At 38.0% G+C, this 25,033-nt stretch overlaps 1 protein-coding gene across 1 annotated transcript in view; it reads right to left on the bottom strand.

Annotated features, from left to right (window-relative positions):
• LEKR1 (leucine, glutamate and lysine rich 1) overlaps nt 1–25,033 on the bottom strand; it is a 117,585-nt gene that overhangs the window by 37,955 nt on the left and 54,597 nt on the right. Inside the window, exon 6 of the mRNA XM_059686878.1 lies at nt 7,821–7,902. Within this exon, the coding sequence (XP_059542861.1) occupies nt 7,821–7,902 (82 nt within the window). The remainder of the gene's footprint in view (nt 1–7,820; nt 7,903–25,033) is intronic.

Raw genomic sequence — 25,033 nt, 5'->3', positions numbered from 1 at the left:
CTATTGAAAAGAGTCAAATGGAAATTCTAAAACTGAAATAAACATTTGTCTTGATCTTATATAATTGGTTTTGTAACAATACTAAAAAAGTTAATATATGAAGAATGATTAATATTCCAATTTAAATTTATATAAACTGTTCATCAAGTCATTATCTGAGTGTACCTTAAAATAGCTTATACTGAACAATGAAATGTTACTTAGATTATCAATGGGTTTGCTCTACTTGCAGAATGACTTAGTTTCCAAAAAATGATTTTAAAACATGATGCACATGAATAACATTCATTTATTTTAAACCTTTTTTATAGTAAAATATGATAAAATTGTAAGATATATAAAATTACATTTAAAAATACATAATATAACAAATTATTATTAAGAGAACATTCTTGTAACTACCATCCAGGCCAAAAAAAATAAAACTTTATCAGCTACCCTAGAAGCTTCATATTCCTGGTCCCAGCAAAGTCCCTTCACCCTTAAAAAAAATATCCTTGTGAATTTTATGGTTATCACTTTGATTTTCTTTGGGGTGTTATTACCCAAATTTTATTCCTGAACACTAATATGCAAATTGTCCCCTCAGGAGTTTGACCGGGAGAGTGGGAATTTGATCACTCGCTATGATGGGCAACCAGCAGCTGCAGCCAGGCACTGAGGGAAGGAGGAGGCGGGGAGGCCTAGGGACCCTACCCATGCACAAATTTCGTGCACCAGGCCTCTACTTTCCAAATAAAATGTTAGGAAAGAAGAATCAGGAAAAGATTCACATGCCATTAGTAAAGTGGGCAAAGGCTCTGCTCAGGCAGGTCACAAAGGAAAGAATACCAAAAGCCACATATGCAGGGATACAATTTTTTATCAGTTAAACTAGCAGCTTTTTTTCTTTTTAAGTTATAATACCCAGTGTTGGTTAGGAGAGATGGGTATTTACAAATACTGCTGAAAGTTTGTATAATCTTTTTGGAGGGCAATAAGTCATTATGCATTAAAAACCATAAAAATATGACATCTGGTTCTAGCAAAAATCCTAAGGAAGTAATTGTGAATAGGAAGATTTATCCATATGAATTTCTAAAAAATTTACTTATAAAAGTGAAAAATTTGGAAATTCTAAAAAACAAAGGATTAGTAAATAAGTTATGGTTCATATGTAGATTGAAATACTAATCAATAAATGTATCATGTAATGATGTGAGCAAGATCATAGATCACTAAGTAACAATCATAAGGTCATAGATCACTAAGTAAAAATATGTTTAAAATTACATTATTTAGAAAAATGAACAATAAGGCTATCTCATAATATAACTACAATGTTCTTTTTTATATATCCCTATATTTTCCAAGTTTTACATATTTGATTTGAAATCAAACAAAAATGTTACTTCAAAAAATGCTTTGAGACTCATCAGCCCACCATGACTTTCATTCTGGGTTCAGACTCTTGCACACAGTTTTCCAAATCCAGAGGCAGGGACAATGCAATTCCTTTTAGTGGTTACTTTATTAACTATGTGGACAATTGATCTGGGCTGCATTTTTTTAATGCCTGCTCTTTAGAAAGCCTATCATCCCAAGAAGTCCCCTCACCATGGTCCGCTCCCACTGCCTCTCCAGTTAAGCCATTCTTTCTATGGTCTACCCTTCATGACCCAATTGTTATCTTCACCTTCATTAGGATGGGAGAAATTGGAAGGGCTAGAAAGAATGCCTACATCTCTTTAAACACTGCATTCCTTCTTTTACTCTCAGCAAATAGTGTTAATCCTTTCTCTTCAAGTGCTTTGAATGAGCCTTCAGAAAGGCCCCTGGTGCTCCTGCCAATCAAAGCAAAGGGAATCAGATGAAATAATTGGATATTTTCCCCTAATCTGAAAGGCAAGGGTCAATACCACTCCACTCCTTTATATGAAATAGCCATTCTCAAACTGCCTCCTTGATATTTCTACTTTGCTATCCAAAGACATCTCAAACTTCCCATATCCATATCTCTTAGAGATTTTCTCACTTCAATAAGTGGCACCAACACAATAATGATACTGAAAGGTAACACCTTATATGTCTAACGTAACCCTCAAAGCGGCCCATTTTCCCTTCTTAGAGTTGAGAAAACTGAGACCAGAGAGAGATAGTAATGTACCCAGCTAGCAGTGCTGGGATTTGTACCCTAGCAGTCTGGCCTGGAGTCTAGGCTCTTGGTCACTATACTCTATTGCCTCTCAGCTCTCTGACCTGATGCTGAAAACCCCCAAACACCATCCTTTATTTTCACCTTTCCATTCTAGTCCCCTTCTTCCACAGCCATGTCTACTCCATCAGTAAATCCTGGCAGACTGACCTCCAACATAAATTTCTCTTTGTCTCCACACTATAGCCTTACACTAGCTACACCAGTCACATTCACCTGTATGAACGCACAGCTTCCCACCTAGTCTCCCTGACTGCTCTTGTATTCCCATTCCAGCCCATTCTCCATGTAGCAGCCATACTGACTGCTTAAAACAAATGCGATCAATTTATTCGCTCGTCCAAAATTCTTCAACAGTTTTTCATTGCCCTCTGAATAAATCCAAATTCCTCACTAGGCACTGGCGTATTAACTTCTTACTGCTGCTGTAACAAATTATCACACCTTAGTGATTTAAAACCACCCAAATGTATTATCTTACAGTTCAGAGGTCAGAAGTCCTCAAATCAAGATGTCACTAGGCTATGTTCTTTCTGGCGGTTCCCAGGGGAGCATCTGTTTCTTCCCCTTTCCAGCTTCTGGAGACCACCTGCATTCCTTGGCTTGTGGTTCCATCAAATTACATCACTCCAACCTCTGCTTCCATCCTCACATCTACGTTTGTGACTTTGACCCTCTTGCTTTCCTCTTATAAGGACCTTTCCTATTACACTGGGCCAGCCCAAATAATCCAGGATCATCTCCCAATTGCAAACTCCATAATTTAATCACACGTGCAAAGTCCTCTTTGACATGTGAGGTAACATACTCATAGATTCCAGGGAGTAGGACATTAGTTTATCTTTGGAAACCACAGCGTGTCCACCACAACTGGTCTTCTTCATGTTTCTTGAATTTGTAAAACACACTCGAAGAATTTAGGGCCTTTGATCTCTCTGTTTTCAGATGTTAGCATTTTAGTATTGCCAGCTCTTTCCTGTTACTCAGATCTTAACTCACAGGCCATCTGCTTAGGGATGCCACTCCATCCAAAGTATACCACCGTCCCCATTACTCACATTTCAGTATGCCTGTTGTATATTTTGTAGTCCTTAACATTACCTGAAATTACCTAAATAGCTCCACTGGAGCTTGTCAACCTTGTTACTCCAATATCTAGTGCCTGCACACAACGGTCATGCCACATAATCACCACTCAGTAAGCATCTTGCATTGAATGAATGAAGTGAAGTTAGCCTGTTCAATTTAGGATCATGCGAAAAGAAGATCTATACTCTGACAGACACTGGATGCCACCAGGCCACCTATTTGGGAGGCAAAAAGTTTTCAGGAATGACCAGAGAGGTAAGAGGAAAATCTAGGAAAAGTTTTTCTCACTTCCAAGGAGACACCAGCAAAACAAGCCCTTCCTGCCTCTGGGTTGGTTACATATGGATGTGGCACCTGGAACTGCAGATACTTCGTGGTCACAAGGGACCCAGACTTGGGGTGAAGCCAGGCTAAGGGCAGCAGGATGAAGACAGAAGGAACAGCAAGATCTTGGAGATACTGCTGAGCTGCTGGACCAACTAAACTTGAAACCACTACCTCTGTCCCTTGTAGCTTAAAGCAACCTAACTGATAAAATTTGTTTTCCAATACATAACAAGTTCTTATAAACCTTGGGATATAATTTCTTATAAACCTTATGTAAAAGAGAACCTCAGGTTCATCTGTTTAAAAACTGCCTCTCCCCCTTAAGTAAAAATACACAAAACATATAAAAACATTTAAAAATCTTTAAATGACAAAAGAACCATCTTAAGTTGGATATGTGAAACCCATTCCCACCCCTATCCCTCACAAAGGGTGAGGACTGAAATTTTAAATGAACCTGATTTCACAGTACCTTCCAATTTCTGGACGTTCAGAAGGTTTGGAGATACATATATATTAAACCTCCAGTTCATTTACAAATTGTGTGTCAAAATTTTTGAGTGAATTCTTTGGACTCCCAACTAATTTATCATAAAACAATGGCCAAGTCACAAATCTGGCTTTACTCTACAAATAAAATAGTACTTATATGTGCCTGGGGACCTCCTGAGCTCTGAGCACCCTGAGCAGTCCCAGGCCCTGATCCTAAATGCCCACCCTACTGCACTTCGTCCCAGGGGTAAAGGAAGGCAGTGGCATCGAAATGGAAATGTTGGGAACAGCCAGCACGGAGAAAGGTTTCCAAAAGTTGGGACCATTTAAGTGGCTCTATCTTTGATAACTCAAATTTTCTAAAAATGGATACCCCTCCTATTCTCTCATTTTAAGAAGTTCTTATGCAGGCAGGAAGCACCCATTTTATAAACTGAGACAACAGCATCAGCATTTGTGCAATTGTAGAGTGATTTTCTCCAGGTAACTCATTTGATGGACTTTGGTGAGGTTATCTATTTCTCCCTCCAACTCTAATCTCCTCTGACTCTTACTATTTCTCAGCACTCACATTATAAATTATGTTAGAAACACAATGAACAAAAAATACCACCACAGCATGTGTTCATATTAAGTGGGCAGGCTCCTTGAATATATAGAGAATTCTGTGCACACTTATTCGGTAAAAATAATGCATGTCAGAACCAATTAGCTTTATTCCTTTTCCTTGGTATGTTTATTTCTGTGTTTATCTTTTCTACTAACTTCCCAGGACTCCACTCCATTTTAGCCCATAGATGCCAGCTCTACCTCTCTATTCCTGCACTGTTCCCTCTTCACTTCATGAGCTCCAAGAAACCTTCTCTCCATAGGAGGCATCTATTTGGCCAAAGCCCTCCCGGATGTTACTAGAGGATGGGGAATAATGATTTTTCTTTCTGGCAATCACTACCTTGTGTCTCTTTTTTGTGTTTCTTCTCACCTAGAAAATTACTTCCTGGATCTAGTGAGCCAAGGACCCCCCGTCCACTCATTTTTTTAATCTTAGCTACCATACACAGAAAGCGAACTATTGTATTTACTGTGCTATTAATCACAATGTTATAAAGCATGAATATTTGTTTTTTTCTTATTTTACAAAAATAAATTATTTTGCTATAAATAATCCAAATATACATTCATTTTATAGCACATTTTTGGAATTTGTTTCTCCTTATGTTGTTAAGAATTTTATTAATGGGGATTGCATTAAATCTGTATATTGCTTTGGATGATATGGACATTTTAACTAGGCTGATTCTTCCAATCCACGAACATGGAATGTCTTTCTATTTCATTGTGTCATTTTCAATCTCTTTTAATAATGCTTTGTAATTTCCAGAAGGTCCTACACATCCTTTGTTAACTTTATTCCTAGGTATTTCATTCTTGTTTTGTTACAATTGCAAAAGGAATTGATTTTTTCCTTTCTTTTTCTCAAATTTCATTCTTAGTATATAGAATACAATGAATTGTTGTGCATTGATTTATTATGTCCTGCAACTTTACTATACTTTTTTACTGTTTCTAATAGGTGTTTTTTTTTTTAGTCTTTAGGGTTTTCTATATAAAGAAACATGTCATATGCAAAAAGTGACACTTTTACTTCTTCATTCTCAGCTTAGATATCTTTTATTTCTTTCTCTTGTCTGATAGCTAGGAATTCTAGTTCTATGTTGAATAAGAATGGTGAGAGTGGACATCCTTGTCTTGTTCCTGATCTTAGAGGAAAAGCTTCGTTTTTCACCACTGAGTATATTAGCTGTGGGTTTGTCAAAAATTGCCTTTATTATGTTGAGGTACTTCCCTTCTATACTCATTTTATTTGAGTATTTTAACATATTGTTCTTAGGAGCAGTCCATGGTCAATACAAAACATTTGGTTGCTAAGCAATCTAAATATTTATATTTCTGATGAGGTTCATCTCTAAAACATCAGAACTGAAAACCAGAGCTATCAGGTTATATACCACAAACTAAAAATATTTACTTACTCTAAAAGATGATATGAATTCTATTTTAGTGTTATAATTATAGGTGTGCTATATTTATACTGCAAAGTAATTTTTGAAATTTCTGAAATTCAATTTTTAAATCTTTTATCTATTGAATTTATTGGGGTGACATTGATTAACAAAATTATACAGGTTTTTTCCCCCCACAAATATTTTTATTGATTTCAGAGAGGAAGGGAGAGGAAGAGAGAGAAACATCAATGATGAAAGAGAATCATTGATCGGCTGCCTCCTACATGTCCCTCACTAGGGATTGAGCCCGCAACCTGGATATGTGCCCCAACCAGGAATTGAACCATGACCTCTTGGTTCATAACTTGATGCTCAACCACTGAGCCATGCTGGCCGGGCAAAATTATACAGGTTTCAGGTATACCATTCTATAATACATTGTCTGTATACTATATTGTGTGTTCACCACCCCAAGTCAAGTTTCCTTCCGTCACTATTTATCCCCTTTTTACTTTCCTCTACCTCCCTCCACCCCCGTTTCCCTTTGGTAATCACCATACTGTTGTCCATATCTATGAGTGTTTTTTGTTTTTCCCCTTCTCTTAATCCCTTCACCCTTTTCACCTAGCTCTCCAACCACCCTCCCCTCTGGCAGCTGCCAGTCTGTTCTCTGTATCTATGAGTCTGTTTCAATTTTGTTAGTTTATTTTGTTCATTAGATTCCACATATAAGTGAAATTATATGATATTGTCTTTCTCTGACTGGCTTATTTCACTTAGCATAATGCTCTCCAGATCTATCTATGCTGTTGTAAAAAGTAAGATGCCCTTCCTCTTTATGTCTGAGTAGTATTCCACTATGTAAATGTACCGCACCTTTTTTATCCACTTGTCTATTGATGGGCACTTGTGCTGCTTCCAAATCTTGGCTATTGTAAATAACGCTGCCATGATCATAGGGGTGCATATATTTCTTCATTTTTAAACGAAATAGTGCTCTGAATATTTTACAAGGGCACTTTCTTATCATTTGTTTGCCAATTATTTTATTACTTATATAAAATGTAAGTACTCCAACATTTCAAAAATTTTCAACTATCTTTTGGAACGTAAAATTGGCAATTTTTTTGTTTTGTTTGTTTTAAACATATTTTTATTGATTTCAGAGAGGAAGGGAGAGGGAGAGAGAGAGATAGAAACATCAATGATGAGAGAGAATCATTGACTGGCTGCCTCCTGCACACCCCCCACTCGGGAACTAGCTCACAACCCGGGCATGTGCCCTTGACCGGAATCGAACCTGGGACCCGTCAGTCCACAGGCTGACGCTCTATCCACTGAGCCAAACCAGCTAGGGCTAACATTTGTAATTTTAAGAAACAACTTCAATATTGTTTCTTCTGGGCAGATAATATAGAGACAACAATAAGAGAAAAACCTCAGAGACTCTTTCACATGAAGTTACTAATTTGAACGACCAGGGAAAGCTTTCATACATGGATGGATAAGTAAATTTCTTACTGAGGGAAAGAAACATCTCATGTGCTTAAAAATATTTCCAGGTCCTTCGATATACAATCTAGGCCAGAAAAATAGCCCGGAAGAGCAGCAGGTAACCATACCCACACAGCCGAACCCCTGCAGAGGAGTCACAGGGGACCCCTGGGGGGCTTTCTAAACTCGTACAGGTGGCTTAACATTCACCATCTTACATGAACTTTTCTTTATAGCTGTCCAGCTCAGTCACTGCCTTCTGAAGTTTTAGCCCGAGTCCCTCTACTTGACTTTGCAAATCTGAAATGACACAATATATTCATCCAATTAGGACATTTTAAGTGTCCAGATAGCTTCATAGGGTAAACCACACTCCTTTGGAGTTGCCACTCAGCAGCTCCCAAAGAATCGGGCAGTTAAACTGTTGATTCCACTTTGCCCGGATGACCACATGCAGCTTGTCCCTACTCTAAAACCCCATGGAGTTCATGGGTTTTGGCAGACCCAGTTTGTTGGCCTCTGTTTGCCACAACATCATGCTTATTTTCAAACAGCTAATAGGCTGAATTTTACTCCTGTTTCCCAAGGACATTTATGTAGCCAATACACATATGAATTCCTGACCACGTGGCTCATTTGTGAGACTGCCTAAGCTCCTCCCGTGGCCTGGAACTAAAGAGTATCGCTGAGGCCTCCCGGTAGAACTGAACTAGACAAACCACGTGCGAGGCTCCAGGTAAAGAATTTGTTAACTCTGGGTAGCATCTAATAGGCATTTTAATGACTTTCAAAGCCAAGGAAATGCAAGCAAGAAATTGGCTTCCACAGTCTTGAACTGCAGAATCATAACAGAGTTTAAGGAAAATTATTCAAACAGCTGTGTCTAACGTGTCTGTGGATGCAGAACTGAAACTAAAGCACAGGAACAAATGCTTGAATTCTCTGAGTCCTGCCATTAGGCTGTGTCAGGGAACTGTGATCTGAATCCCAGCCTCAGCGACAGCCCTTGTCAGCACTTTTTTTTTTTAATCCTCACCCGAGGATATTTTTCCATTGATTTTCAGACAGTGTGGAAGGGAGGGAGGGAGGAGAGGGGGGGAGGGGGATAGAGAAAGAGAAACATCAACACGAGAGACACATTAATTGGTTACCTCCCACAGCACCCCACCTAGGGCCTGGGATTGAACCCACAATAGAGGTACATCCCTTGACCAGGAATCGAACCCTCAACCCTTCAGTCTGCGGGCTGACGCTCTAACCACTAAACCAAACCAGCCAGGGCTTGTTGGCACTCTTTTTGGAGATAAGGTGAAAAACAATATGGAGTAATTGGTTTCCACGAAAAAAATATTTAAAACACTGGAATGATAAAACCCCTATGTTATATCTTCTTGGGTGTTTTAATAACATATTTTTAATAATAAACTTTAAAGTCTTTATGCATGCAAACAAATACATATATATATATATATATATATATATATATATATATATATATATATATATATTCAATCTGCCTTTGTTTTAGAAAGGAGAGCCATGTTCTTAAATCAGAAAATAAATTCACTCTAAACAAATGTTTTAATTAGAATTTATCAGATATTGGCATATTGGCATAAATTTTGTGTACCCAGTACTTTCACAGGGAGTATTAAATTTTATCCCTGAAACTGCCTTGAAGTTGCTAATAGCCCCATTTTCCGACGAGGAAAAGATGAGATTCTCTCTGATTCTCTTGCCTGGTGTCTTACAATGAGTAACTGCATTAGCCTACAGAGAAACTCAGTAAAGATTTTAAACTCTGCTGAGGCAATAAATTTGAGAAAAAATAAGATTCAACAGGACTTACTAGGTAGATAATATTTGTGGGGTACAACTTTCCATTTATCAAGTAATAACATTATATGAGAGAAAAGATAAAATAAATGGAGAATTTATTTTTCAGTATAACCCCAATTTAGAAACATAGCAATCTCAGAAATGTTGTGTGATGTGTTTCCTTGTTATTAAGCTCATGTGTGTTGCAGAGGGGTTCTAGTCACATGGGCACAGCTCAGAGACTTGGACCCACCCTCTGAAGAATATGCAGAGGAAGTTGGTGACTGCTGGTGGTGTTCCATGTCCCCGCACAGTGTAGAGTGCTTTCTCCTGTATCATTTCATTCACAGTCGCAACTACCGTGACAGACAGCTACACGTTATATTTTTACCAGTGAAGACTCTGAGGACCAGAGTAATTAACTAGCTTATCAGAGGTCAGACAGCTGGTTAGAAGTGATCTTGTGATTCAGACTCAGCTTGGCCTCGTTCCACAGCCCTTATTCTTCCAACTCTCTCATACTGACTCAAAATACAAAAGCTAGAAGGGAATATAATACAGTGGGGCCTTGACTTACGAGTTTAATTGGTTCCGAGACCGAGCTCGTTAAGGAGCTCATTAACTCAAAGATTTTAAACTCTGCTGAGGCAATAAATTTGAGAAAAAATAAGATTCAAAGGACTTACTAGGTAGATAATATTTGTGGGGTACAACTTTCCATTTATCAAGTAATAACATTATATGAGAGAAAAGATAAAATAAATGGAGAATTTATTTTTCAGTATAACCCCAATTTAGAAACATAGCAATCTCAGCGATGTTGTGTGATGTGTTTCCTCACACAACTCAAATTACTCTATCAACTCAATGCAAAAAATTGGCCGAGAGACAGCTGGTATCTCAAAAAACTCATTAGTCGGGACACTCCTAAGTCAAGGCCCCACTGTATTTCTCCATGAAAGTGTGGGCAGAGTAGGTTTAGACTTGCTTAGCATATCCCAGAATCTCTAAAGAGATATATTTTAAGGCAAATGAAAAGTATTTTTTTATATAAAATATGTAGTAAATCAGTGAAATTTCTAACTCCAACAGGTGATTTATATTTTAATTTTTGAAAGTTTAAAAATTAATGTATTATAATTAAGGAAGATATTAAGACAAAGTGGTGTCATTATGACCAACTTTATGAGACTAACATTTACAACTTCCCGTTAAATGTCCGTTGGTGGTTTGGCAGGATATAATCTTAAACTCTAGATGAAGCATGGGTCTGAGGCCATATGACAAATTCTGTTATTACTTCTAAATGCTATTGTTAAGGGGGAGAATTGATTACCTTAAAAATCCCAAAGAATTGATACTTGATACGTGAATCTTACACAATTAATTCTCAATTACCTGATAATTAGAACAGACAGTAAAACTGGCAGCTAATTCAAAACAATTTCTATAACATTGGAAGTATCCTTAGGCTCACATTTGAATACACTTGGTCATCACAGTTCCAGAATTTACTGGGTTTAAAGGGAAATAAACTACACAATCATATCCAACTCCAGGAAAAAAAAACAAACCTATTATACTCTCCACTATTCATCTCTCTTTATGCCCACCTATATTTCCCTTTCTCCCTATTTCAAGATAAACATAGACCGCTTAGTCTTTAATTCACAATACCCAATGATTGGAGAAGCCGCTTCCTGCAGACTATTCACTATGTTTTTACAGCATCTCTGAGTAAAAATAAGGAAAGCAAATATACGTTTTACTTCAAAACACAGAAACCTCTGAAGAGACTGCCATGTGAAGTAAATAGAAACAGGAAATATAAGTAATGTCAACAAATAAGCCATATAAGCAGAGAAGATATCACAGATAATTGAAAAAATTATTCATGATGTGGATGAATATCTTTTCATAGCTTCTTTCTTTCTTTCTTTCTTCTTTCTTTCTTTCTTTCTTTCTTTCTTTCTTTCTTTCTTTTACTTTTGGTTACATTTTCTCTAGTAAAGGAGGGCTAAGGATTATTTTAAAAATGCCACAGGCCATATGTTTACTGTTCTGAAAAGGCAGTAAGCATCCTATTGGTTTATAATTGGTTCTGGTAGACTAGTAGGGTCCTTTTGTTTTTGCAAGCGGAGTGCCCAGTTCCTGTCCTTAATAAATAAAGGAACACAGTTAGGATAAGCAGCAGAGAGATTAAGCCACCTGCACTAGACAGCGCCTTCAGTTCCCGAGGCAAGGAGTTCTTAAATAAGTGTATTGTTCTGTGCAGTCCTCCTCTGTAGTTAAATAAATTCAACTTCAATTTTCTGTCATTCACCATGACATTGGATTATGAGGCAAAAGGCCCTGAATGCCTACAAGAAGAAAAGCAGCACTGGCTTTAACCACCATGCAGATGTAAGGCGGAACCCATGGAAACAATCCAAAATTCACAACATCAAACTCTACTAAGATGGGACGGCGCTCTTTGCAGATATTAAATAAAAAGCAAATGATTTTCAATGAACAAGACAAAAGGAGCTCTTAGCCTCTCTTCATACAAAGCCAGCTGCTTGCTGGATAGCATTACGCAGGCATCAGATTTGGGGTAATTAGTCATTTAAGAGAATCCTGTTATTCTGAAAGGTTTCTAGAACCTACAAAAATACAAAAGGTATTCTTAGTTCTTTTACAGAATATAAAACTTTACAGTCATTTGGAGGGTATATTACGTTAGTGTAATGTTTTTGTGTGTGTGTGTTTTTTTTTAAAAAACAAAAAACACAATAAAGAAAACCTTTACAGTGCGAAGATACTTTCAGCTTAAAACTTTCTGGGTATTAAAAATTAAAAATCTGGTTCAAAGTGCTATCTGGAGGAAATGGATTTCAGGTTCACATAGCTGAATGGAAGAGCAAGCAGGCAGAGGACTGGCACCCAGAGATCCAGGAGAATTTTTTTCAATGAGTAATTGAAGGCACCATAATAATATAAATATTATATTATTCTTCAGAGGGAATAACTGAAGAAAAGGAAGAACAAAAGCCCACTCTTCTTTTAATACACTCCTAAGACCAGATAACATCAAGCTGTTGTGCATAAACTTTAAAGCCAAAATGCCTTATTTCAAATTCTGGCTCTGCTTCCTACTGGCGATGTGAATTTAGGCACTTGAGTTTCCTACCCAGTGGTCGGCAAACTCATTATTCAACAGAGCCAAATATCAACAGTACAACGATTGAAATTTCTTTTGAGAGCCAAATTTTTTAAACTTAAACTATATAGGTAGGTACATTGTTATTAACTTAATTAAGGTACTCTTAAGGCTTAGGAAGAGCCACCCTCAAGGGGCCAAAGAGCCGCATGTGGCTTGCGAGCCGCAGTTTGCTGACCATGGACCTATACAATTGTTATTATGGCAAAAGATTAATCTGAGAATTGAGTGACCTAACATATGTAAAGAGGTGAGCAGTAGCAGGCACATAATGTGAACTAGTCACTGTGAGCTCTTATAACTGGTGGTAGCAGTAACCACCTACCCCTGACGTCTACTCTGAATTTCATCACTTGTCACCTTGAGGAACTTGTTGGGGCCAGTGTCACCAATGGTCATCTTTGTATGGGAAAGAGGAAAAATGAAGGTTTTAACTGTGCATTTTTCTTTAACAGTCTACAGAGCAGTTATGGCAAAATGTTAAAACTAGTTAAATATAGATGATATCACACATTTGTTATAGTTTTCTCTGTATTTGATGTATTTTACAGATAAATTATTGAAAGTGGGGTCTTGCTTGCGCTGGACAAGGATGACAGGATGTTCTGCACTGAGTCTAATAAACTCAGTTCTGTGTGTCCAAGATACAAAAGAAAACAAGGGGCAGAACCTGGGCGGAGGGTGAGGAGTGAGCTTGAAACAGTAATGAAAGGCAGCCCATTTGATTCTGTGAAGAGGGTGCAGCGAGAATCAATTGTAGCTGGAGAGGGGTATGGTAGAAAGAGGGTTAATTTTGCTTTAAAGTACTGGGACATGTTCGTTTGCATTTGGGAATCCATTCTAGAGGGCACCCACCTTTATGTGGGTGGGTTTCATGGATGCCTTCTAAGATGTTTCTTATGTGTGAATAAATAGTACTTTTTACAGGTGTTCAAAGAAAACTGCACAAGTAAATAAATCTCACTTTAATTCTTACTTTTTTCACTGCGTGTTATTTTTTTGAGACTCATCCATATAGCCATTCATTAGATATGATTCATTCCTTTCTGACATTTAATCATGTGCATATACTTTTAATCATGTGCACATACCACACTTTACTGATCTACACCTACAGTCACGAACCTAGGTTGCTTGCAACTTTGTGTCACTTTGTGCACTTACAGGGGAGTTTTTCTGCAGTATGACCTCAGAGCGAACTCATGAGGTCACAGGCATACACATAATTAAATAACACTAACTGATCCCAGGACAGGGACACCACTATCCCCCCACCTCAATGAATGGAGGTGCCTGTTTCCCTAACACTTACTAGAAAGAGCTTTTTTTTTTTTTCTTTTTACCAACCGATAGGGTACAAAGTAGTGTCTCATTGTTGGCTTAACTTGCAGTTTTTCTGCTTATTATTGAAGCTGATCGTCTCATTTTATATTTCTTAGTGATTCATGTTACCCTTATTTATATTTGCTTTTTCCGCAGTCTCTTTCCTATCCACTCCAATGGAGTTTTATTCTTCACTCCTCCACAGAAATCAGTCTTCTTAAGGTTACGAATGACCTTCTTTCTCTATTGGCAATTCCAACATTTAATTTGGCACACAGTATACTTCCTCTTTGATACATTACACTACATGCTCTTGTTCCCTCCTTAGCTATTGTTTTTCAGTCTATATGGATGATTCTCATTCTAAATGTTGGGAAGCATCAATAGTTCAGCCCTAAGCACCTTTCCTACTTGCATTTTCTCCTTAGCTGATATCATCTAGTCTCATGGCTTTGAATAGCATTTACATACAGGTGTCTCCCATCATCATCATCATCATAGCTAATAAGTGTTGGGTACTTACTATGTGCCAGATACTATATTCTAAGTGCATTATACTCATTTAGTTTCCACAGTGTAAACTAACTAGAATGTAAATTCCCTTAGAGCAGGAACTTTGTCTGTCATATTCATAGAGTTTGAGACATGGAAGGTGCTAAAAATAATTTTTGAAAGAATGAATGCAATTTTGTAGATATTAAATGAAAAATCCAAGCAAATAAATATTTAAAATTGTGGTTAAACTAAACATTTAACCTAAGATTAAATTGCATGGAACATAAAGAGTTGTGCAGTTTTCATTGATAATACTAATATGTATTTTGGCATTACACTTCAACTATATTATAAACATGTTATTTTATTCCAGTAAGACACTTATGGAGTACATACCTATTCTGTTATAGGTAAGGTCCATACTAATTAGATTCAGTGTATAAATATCAATAAGATAGATTCCTTTTCCTTAGGGAAATTATAATCAAATGCCTCACTTTGCCTTCAATAATGATAAATTATGTCTTAGATAACAATCCAATACCTACTTTAAACTTAAACCTGTTTTATTTTCCACTATGTTAAATGATTTTATTTAGTCAGTTGGTTAGTTAATTATGTGGCTGAAATGGTGGGGTTTCTGATCAGATATAATTGATGTGAATGAACATAATATGCTGCATTTAGATTACATTTATATATACTGGTATATGTATTATTGTACCACAAATTGAAGAGGTTCGCCCTTTACAAAAGTTATATTTTTAAATGAGCAGAGGAAAGCTTTGCAGATGTAAGAATATATACCAATAATAGAAGAAAGTTCTTTAATGAGTATTCAACTATATCAACTGCAAATTAACACACTGAAATTTCAGCCAACATTTTACAAAGCTCAGATGGTGATATAACCATTTGGAAAATTCATTCATTTTAGAGTTTATATTTCAGAGGTTTAATTCACATCTATTTTGAAACAAGTATACTTGAAGTACATTAACATTTTCTGCATAATGCCAGAAGAGACTGAAATATCATTTGGTGATTTTTATAAATCAGATGCTAGAACAGGTGTGAATGTATTTGCTGCTACAAAGTTGCAATTTAGTCCAGATGTAGTCATATGAAAACCAGAAAATTATTAGCTTGGTTTGTGTGAAGAGAAGAGAGTGAGGAAGTGAATTAAATCAATCTAAGGAGATAATCAGATACTTAAAATTTGGAAATAAATTATACTCTAATATTAAAGACCAAGAATTTACTTCACATGCAAAAAGAAGGCTTCTAAACCTTCACTGTATTTTTTTATTCTGAACATTAAACCAACCCACTATAACATGAAGATAACTGTAATTTATAGGGGCTTATAAAATATTGCAAATTATGGATGAATAAGATAGGAATCTAAAATTGCATTTTTTTTACCCTTGTTACATCATTTAACCACTCTTCTCAAGTAACAAAATTAAGATAATACTTTTTCTATCTCATAGAAACAATCCTCATGGATTTAGAAATTTCTGAATACTTCAGAACAGTACTTTGTTTTCTGACAAATTTGTACAAATAAATTCACATAAATATATATATTTCATAATAGATTTCATGATAGAGAAAATGGCGGTAGAGATGATAAAACTCTATTATCTGAGACAAAAAAGTACTAGTAATGGATATGGAGAACCTGGAGTTAGTTAAGTAGGAAGAGACAGTGATTTATAATGAACTGAATATTAGCTGAAAATATTTATGTGATAAAAAAGAAAAAGACTTAGGGTTAATAATAAAGTAAATAAATAAATGGAAGATAGAGAAGTTTAGATCTAAAATTATTTACATTTTCAAATAGTCACATCCTATATAATAAAAGGGTAATATGCAAATTGACCAAACAGTGGAACGACTGGTTGCTATGATGTGCACTGACCACCAGGGGGCAGATGCTCAATGCAGGACCTGCCCCCTGGTGGTCAGTGCACTCCCACAGGGGGAGCGCAGTTCAGCCAGAGCAGGGCTCACGGCTGGCGAGTGCAGCGGCGATGGTGGGAGCCTCTCCCGCCTCCACGGCAGCGCTAAGGATGTCTGACTGCCAGCTTAGTGGGCCTAAGCCATCAGTCAGACATCCCCCAAGGGCTCCCACACTGCAAGAGGGTGCAGGCCGGGCTGAGGGACCCCTACTCCCCCAGTGCATGAATGTCATGCACCAGGCCTCTAGTAGCCATATAAACATCAACGTTCTTTAATGAGCTGGTGTGTTTTATCATCAGAATGCTTACAGAGATTCCTGTCTGAGGACTAATTTTATGCAAAACTGCAAAGGGGATGGAGTGCATCTTCAGCCACACAGAGTACTATTCTTCTCTCTGTACCTTTCTCCTTGTGCTGGGTGGCAGTAAAATAAGCAAAGGACAATAATTTCTCCAAAAGAGTGCTTTCATGCTACAAAACTCCTTTCTGCTAATTGCATTAAAAAAATTTTTTTTCCACACAACTCCATAGTTTAAAAGTGTTGAGTAAAAAACAAAAACATTTTATAATTTTAAGACTAAAGAGCTCTGAAAGCAACATGGAAATGGGAAAAGATTTATGTTTATTACAGCATAATTTTAACAGAAAAGTGAAAACAACTGTCCAAAAATTGGGTACAATGAAATAAATTATGATTAATCCAAAACCAGAACACTAGGAATGTTTTTGACATAGAAAGGTTTCATAATAGAGGAAATGGGGGGGGGGGGAATAGAGATTCTAAAACTCTATTATTACACTTTTATAAAAATATATACTCCAGCCTTGAGCCTGGTGTGGCTCAGCTGGTTAGAGTGTCGTCCCATAGACGGAAAGGTTGCAGTTTCCATCCCCAGTCAGGGCACATACCTAGGCTGCAGCTTAGATTCCTGTCAAGGCACATACCTAGGCTGCAGGTTTGAGCCCCAGTTGAGGCGTATAAGAGAGGCAACGGATCAATATTTCTTTCTCTTTCACCCTCCTCCCCTCCCTCCCTTCCTCTAAAATCAATGGAAAACGTATCCTTGAGTGAGGAATTAAACATATATACAGATATATATATATATATATATATATATATATATATATATATATATATATATATATTCAAAACTGAAAGTCTTGGAGGATACACAGCAAATGTCTATAACTATGTGAATGTTGGAATTCCCTAACCAATTGTAAGCATGGCTTTTTCTTTTTGTAATAGAAAACAAATGAATCATATAAAGTAGCTTAACACTGAACCATGTTAACACACCTATATACCCATCTTATATCCCACTTCACAACCTATTGATGGCTTGTTCCTACTCAAGCTTACACTTCCATCATATGATAGGTGCCTAATTAATATTGCTGAATGAACACAATTGGTGATTGGTGATTAAATGGGCAGAAGAAAACTTATGTTAAGGAGGTGGGGAAGGGGAGTGAGGTTATATCCCGCCACATGTACAGAATGGGAGCAAGAATAAAAGAGCAAATAAGTCCACAGGGTTTTTCAAGAAAAAGAAAAGAAAAGGTGAAGTCTAACACTTACCCCAAGATCCTGAAGAGGCTGGCGCAGTCAAAGAAACGGCAGAGAGAGCGGCAAGGCTTCGATCGAGCCTTGAAAGAGGAAAGCCATGCTGGAGGGGAAGAACACGGGGAGGAGAGGCGGCAATGGCATGGGTGAGAAAGGAGTATACACCCGAAGTACAGCCGTCCCAAAGGAGGGAGAGGAGGCTCACAGGTGAGACTCCATCCCGGGTTGTGTGCACTCAAGATCACTGCAGAAAACTCCTCTAAGATTCAAACATTTGTAAAGTGAAGGTAATACGAAAACAGAAGTAACTTTACATGAAAACTTAAAGTTGGGAGCAAATAAAAAAGGAAAAGAAGATAATCTCCTAAGATTCCACTGACCAAAAACCAAGCGGCTTCCTACCAGAGACCCCTGCAGTAGATCCCATATTCCAATGGTGGCCTGGTCCTATAATGCACTCTCTGGGTTCCAGTCAGGACTGTCTGTCTTGCCACTTGTCTACTAACCTTAGGAGAACCGTGCATTTATTTTGTGTCCCCTTGCTTTGGGGACAGAAGCAGCCCACAGTGTCCCAACATCAAGCTGGTCTCTTTCAAGGGCTGCTGATTTGGTGTAACTAAGGATCAGCACAAACCGCCTTGGTTTTCTGTTTGTCACCACTTCTCCCCTTTTACTGGAAGCCAAGTTACACTATTCCTACTGGAGCCCAAGGGTTGAAAGGAATCATAAAAACCAGCCCATTCACCACAGTGAGCTCCCTCTGAAACTTCACGCCTGCCAGGAAAGGTCACAGTGGAATTCTGTTCATAGGTGCCTTTATCCACCACTCCATAGGTGATGCCAATTAATCATAGCCACCCCTTTCCAACAACCTGTTCTAAGAGCAGACAGGCTACTGACTGTTACAGATAACCAAGGCTGACCGGAAGATACATTAGGCGAAACAATTGAACCTTTGGGTAAACAGGAATTAAAATGTATGGTCTTTGCCTGGCTGGCGTGGCTCCATGGTTAAGCATAGACCTATGAACCAGGAGGTCACAATTACATTCTAGGTCAGATCACATGCCCAGGTTGCAGGCTGGATCCCCAGTCGGGAAAGTGCAGAAGGCAGCCAATCAATGATTCTCTCTCATCATTGATTGCCGGGGTCCAACCCCAGCGGGTCCAGGGGTCCCCAAAGGTGTGGACGGAGTCGGCGAAGAAGGAATGACACGGAGACAGCGTTCAGTTGATCAGCAGCCTAGCCAGGATCTCTAGCCAGGATCTCCAGCCAAGTTCTGGTCTGGATCTCCAGAGAGGTTCTGCTCAGGTTCTCCAGGCAGGTTCAGTCACCAGGTTCTAGTCAGGTTCTCTTGCCATGTTCTATAGTCAGGTTCAGTCCAGGATCTATTGCCATGTTCTCTCCAGCGAAGTTCTTCTGTCTCCAGGCTCCGTGTAGGTTCTGTCTTCTGAATTCTGTCTCTCTTGGTCCTGGCTTCTAAGTCCTATCTCCTAAGTTCTGTGTTCTGAGTTCTGAGTGTTTCTGTCTTGTTACAACTGTATTTATACCAGTTGATTCAATCCTATCAATCTCTATTACAAAGGTTAGGGCGTTTCTTATCTCCATTCCAGGGAGAAAAGATTATGTAGTTTAAGCATGATTGTTCATAGTTAAAGGGATTAATTACCCACCTGGCACTTAGTTGAGGGGTTTTATTCCCTCCCTAACTTCAAGAGAAAATCCCTACCTGAGGATTCAACCTTTCTCGGAGAGGTGACCTTGGTTAAAACACAGCACCAAGAAGGTGAGCAAACATATTAAGAACCGTATGCCATATATGCCAGGTCCCTTGAAACAGCAAGGATGGACCGGCTCCCGGCAATTGATGTTTCTCTCTCTCTCTCCCCCTCTCCCTTCCATTCTGAAATCAATAACATTAAAAAAAATAATAAAATGTATGGGTTTCCTTTGTTATTACAGGAGCATTTAAGGAAATTCTAAAACTTTGATCCTAATTATAATAATTTGGTTTGCTATTACAACAGGAATATGCAGTATGATATTTGTATACTTATTTAGTGGTTCCTATATTTTGTCTTGTTAATTCTCCTATTGCTCTAAGGTAGGTAGGGAAAGCTACCGTATTTCCATTACAAATGATGTAACTGAGTCAAAGAAATTAATAACTTGTCCAAATGGGCTGTAAAAGGTATAAACAGGGCTAGAAAGCAGAAGTCTTTGACTCCTAGATCAGTATTTTTTCCTACTGAACATTACTCATTCTGATATTTTTCATTCAAATAAAGAAGCTATTAACTAAGGAATACAGTACTCATACATGCAAAATATGGATGAATCTCAGAAACTTTATACTAAGTCAAAGAAGCCAGGCACGGAAGAACACATATTACATGGTTCTTATTATATGAAATATCCAGACTGTAAATCTAGAAAGTAGATTAATGGTTGGGTGGCAGGGGGCAGATAAATAACAGAGACACTGTTAATGACAGTGAGTTCTGTTCTTAGGTGACAGAAATGCTCTAAAATTACATCATGGTGATGGTTATATAACTATAAATATACTAAAATCACTGAATTATATACTTAAAATGGGCGAATTTTATGATATTTAAATTATTTCTCATTAAAGCTATTTTTTAAAATTCAATAAAGATGAAAAAATATTATAGGCAAAATAATGTCATTAAAATATCTGCATATTACTTATTATACCAAAGAGCATACTGGGGGGAAAAACATTGAAGTTTTTTTCACTTGGAATAAATGAAAGTTGGTCAAATAAGTTTCTGGAAAAAAGTTAATGCTGAAATAATTTATCTGAATTCTGTCTTCCAATATTTGTGACTGCTGACAAAAGTAAAGGACACTTTATTCTATGAGGTGGAAGGAAACCATTTAAGTGGACTGATTTGTGGGTCACAGTGACCTCTGAGTAGAATATTGTCAACTGAGATAAATTGTGCAATTTGGAGGTTATATTAGTGTGACCTGAACATAAAATTACAAAACTTATGTAAATAAACCTTTAAAAGTAAATTTAGTCTTTAAATTTTATTTCATGTTTATTTTCCTATGAAAAAGGATTACATTTTGGCATTAAGAATTAGACTGCTATTGACAGTCTATTATTTACTCCTAAACTAGTATTAAACCATATGCACCAGAGTTATCACTTGTACTTATATACCTGAATCAAAGTTGAAATTGTTCAAGGTTGATTTAAAATGAAAAAAAAAAAGAACATTTATTTAACTTCGGAAATGAGACAAATATATCAGAATTAGAATCAGAATTACAGTGTATTAAAGCCTAAAGGGGTCTCCAAAGACTGTAAATACAGTGTATTATAGTCCAACAAATCAGTTGCCTAGGTGTGAACACATTAGCCATCAGGACTAAGTTGCCGGAAGCCGGTCCATCCTTGCTGCTTGACACAGTCGCTGCAGGATAGAAACATCTGCATAGCATATGTTTCAAGGGACCTGGCATATATAGCATACTGTTCTTAATATGTTTGCTCCCCTTAGCACTGTGTGTTTTAACCAAGGTCACCTCTCCGAGAAAGGTTGTTTCCCCAGGTAGGGCTTTTTCCCTGAAGTCAGGGAGGGGATGAAACTCCTTAACTAAGTGCCAGGCGGGTAGTTAATCACTTTAACTACAAACAATCATGCTTAAGCTACATAATCTTTACTCCCTGGAATGGAGATAAGAAACGCCCTAACCTTTGCAATAGAAATTGACAGGATTAAAATTAACTGGTATAAATACGGATGTAACAAGACAATAAACACCAGAACTTCTCTGGAGATCCAGACCAGAACTTGGCTGGAGATCCTGGCTAGGCTGCTGATCAACTGAACACTGTCTCCGTGTCATTCCTTCTTCGCCGACTCCGTCCACACCTTTGGGAATCCCTGGACCTGCTGGGGTTGGACCCCAGCACTAAGTAGCATGTTAGAATCATCTGGCTAGGAGAAACCAAGATGGCGGCATAGGTTAACGCCAGAGATTGCTGCCTCGAACAACCACTTCAGAGATATAACTAAAGGACAGAACAGACAGTATCCAGAACCACAGGAAGGCTGGCTGAGTGGAAATTCTACAACTAGGAGGAAAGAGAATATCATACCCAGACTCAGAGTAGGCGCAGTGCTGAAGTGAAATACTCAGGTGTGGAGTGTGCGCGCGGAGCGGGCTGGTGGCGGAGGGCGCAGTTGTTGTTTTCAATTGGGAGGGAGTTTCAGACTCTGAGCTCCAGATCCGGGCGAGTCTTTAGGGACCCAGACTCAAACGGGAGAAGCTGGACTGTCTGGCTTCGGTCGGAACTCGAAGGCAGCTTTCTCTCCGAGGTTTGCAGCGGTTGCTGGGACTCTGAGAGGCAGAGCCCCTAGGGACGGAACTGAGAGCGGCCATAACTGCTCGCTCCGCCCGCCTTGTAGATCCCCAGGGACCCGCCCCGCCCAAGCCCTGCACAGAGCCATTTGCTGGATAGCCTCAGGCAAAGGCTAGATTAGCACCGCCCTAGAGATCCAGCACAGAAGCTCTCCCACTGCAGACACAGCTGACTCTCATAGCCAGTTAGCCTGGAGGTCAAATCACCCCTGGTATTACCGACAACAATCAAGGCTTAACTACAAGACTGCGCACAAAGACCACTAGGGGGTGCACCAAGAAAAGATAAAAAAATGCGGAGACAAAGAAACAGGACGCAAATGTCGAAATGGAAGATATAGAGCTCAAAAACACATTTATAAGGTCTCTCAAGAACTGTCTAGAAGCTGCCGATAAACTTAGTAAGGCCCTCGAAAAGACTGGTGAGACTGCCGATAAATGTAGTGAGATCCTCAAGAAATCTAATGAGACCCTCGATGTTGTGATAAAGAACCAACTAGAAATTAAGCATACACTGACTGAAATAAAGAATATTATACAGACACCCAACAGCAGACCAGAGGAGCACAAGAATCAAGTCAAAGATTCAAAACGCGAAGAAGCAAAAAACACCCAACTGGAAAAGCAAAATGAAAAAAGAATCCAAAAATACAAAGATAGTGTAAGGAGCCTCTGGGACAGCTTCAAGCGTACCAACATCAGAATTATAGGGGTGCCAGAAGAGGAGAGAGAGCAAGATATTGAAAACCTATTTGAAGAAATAATGACAGAAAACTTCCCCCACCTGGTGAAAGAAATAGACTTACAGGTCCAAGAAGCGCAGAGAACCCCAAACAAAAGGAATCCAAAGAGGACCACACCAAGACACATTATAATTAAAATGCCAAGAGCAAAAGACAAAGAGAGAATCTTAAAAGCAGCAAGAGAAAGAAACTCAGTTACCTATAAGGGAATACCCATACAACTGTCAGCTGACTTCTCAACAGAAACTTTGCAGGCCAGGAGGGAATGGCAAGAAATATTCAAAGTGATGAATACCAAGAACCTACAACCAAGATTACTTTATCCAGCAAAGCTATCATTCAGAACTGAAGGTCAGATAAAGAGCTTCACAGATAAGGAAAAGCTAAAGGAGTTCATCACCACCAAACCAGTATTATATGAAATGCTGAAAGGTATCCTTTAAGAAGAAGAAGAAGAAAAAGGTAAAGATACAAATTATGAACAACAAACATGCATCTATCAACAAGTGAATCTAAGAATCAAGTGAATAAATAATCTGTTGATTATAATAGAATCAGGGACATAGAAAGGGAATGGACTGACTATTCTTGGGGGGGAAAGGGGTGTGGGAGATGCGGAAAGAGACTGGACAAAAATCGTGCACCTATGGAAGAGGACAGTGGGTGGGGAGTGAGGGCGGAGGGTGGGGCGGGATCTGGGAGGAGGGGAGCTATGGGGGGAAAAAGAGGAACAAATGTAATAATCTGAACAATAAAGATTTAATTTAAAAAAAATTTTAAAAAAAAGAATCATCTGGCTAATGTATGTAGGGTCATCACCTTCTAATTCTTGGCCTAGGAAGCTTTCAATTAGTACCCCATTATTGGGGGCAGAGGCTGGAAGACATAAAAGAGGTATACTTATATAGCTTAAAATAGAGAAAGATATTTATTCTAAAAGTGAATTCTAAAAATATCAGGTATGGGAATAAAATATAAATATAAAATAGTATATAAAATATTAGAACAACTTTAAAAAATGTATTTATAAGAAAACACAATGATAATATAGTATTCAGCATAAGTTTAAAGTTTCAGGCTATAAAGATTATATTTCTCCAAACTCATCTTACTAGGCCACCATTACTCTGATACCAACCAGAGAAGGATACTATAAGAAAAGAATGGGCCAATATCACTGATGAACACAGATAGAAAAATCCTCAATAAAATACTAGCAAACAGGGATATTTGTTCTAGGATGCAAGGATGGTTCAACATCCCTAAATCAACCAATGTGCTCTACCACATTAATAAAATGAAAAAAAATTATATGATCATCTTCATAAATGCAAAAAAAAAGCGCTTGACACAATGCAAATTCATTTATGATAAAAAATTCTCATCAAAGTTGTTGTTGAGAGAATGTACCTCAACATAACAAGGGCCAAGGAGATGAGCATAGGTGTTGGTTTGCTTTTACTCCCTGCCATTTACAAGCTGGGGGGTGGGGGGGGGGCAGACAGACATGTTACCTTTCTGGGCCTTGATTCTCTCTTCTGTAAGACATGATACTTATACTGGCTTTGCACGGTCACTGTGAGAATTGACAGAATTATCTTATATACAGTGCTAGCATGGTGACTAGTACACGTTAGGTCCTTAAAAATGTTCTTATGGTTAGTCTAGAGCTGTGATGGCGAACCTATGACACGCGTGTCAGAGGTGACACGTGAACTCATTTTTTTGGTTGATTTTTCTTTGTTAAATGGCATTTAAATATATAAAATAAATATCAAAAATCGAAGTCTTTGTTTTACTATGGTTGCAAATATCAAATATTTCTATATGTGACACGGCACCAGAGTTAAGTTAGGGTTTGACAAAATGCTGACACGCTGAGCTCAAAAGGTTTGCCATCACTGGTCTAGAGGCTAACC

The sequence above is a fragment of the Myotis daubentonii genome, chromosome 3 (assembly GCF_963259705.1).
Source record: "Myotis daubentonii chromosome 3, mMyoDau2.1, whole genome shotgun sequence".
Taxonomy (NCBI): Eukaryota; Metazoa; Chordata; class Mammalia; order Chiroptera; family Vespertilionidae; genus Myotis; species Myotis daubentonii.
The sequence above is the reverse complement of the archived record's forward strand: the minus strand, read 5'-3'. Positions and strand labels throughout refer to the sequence as shown.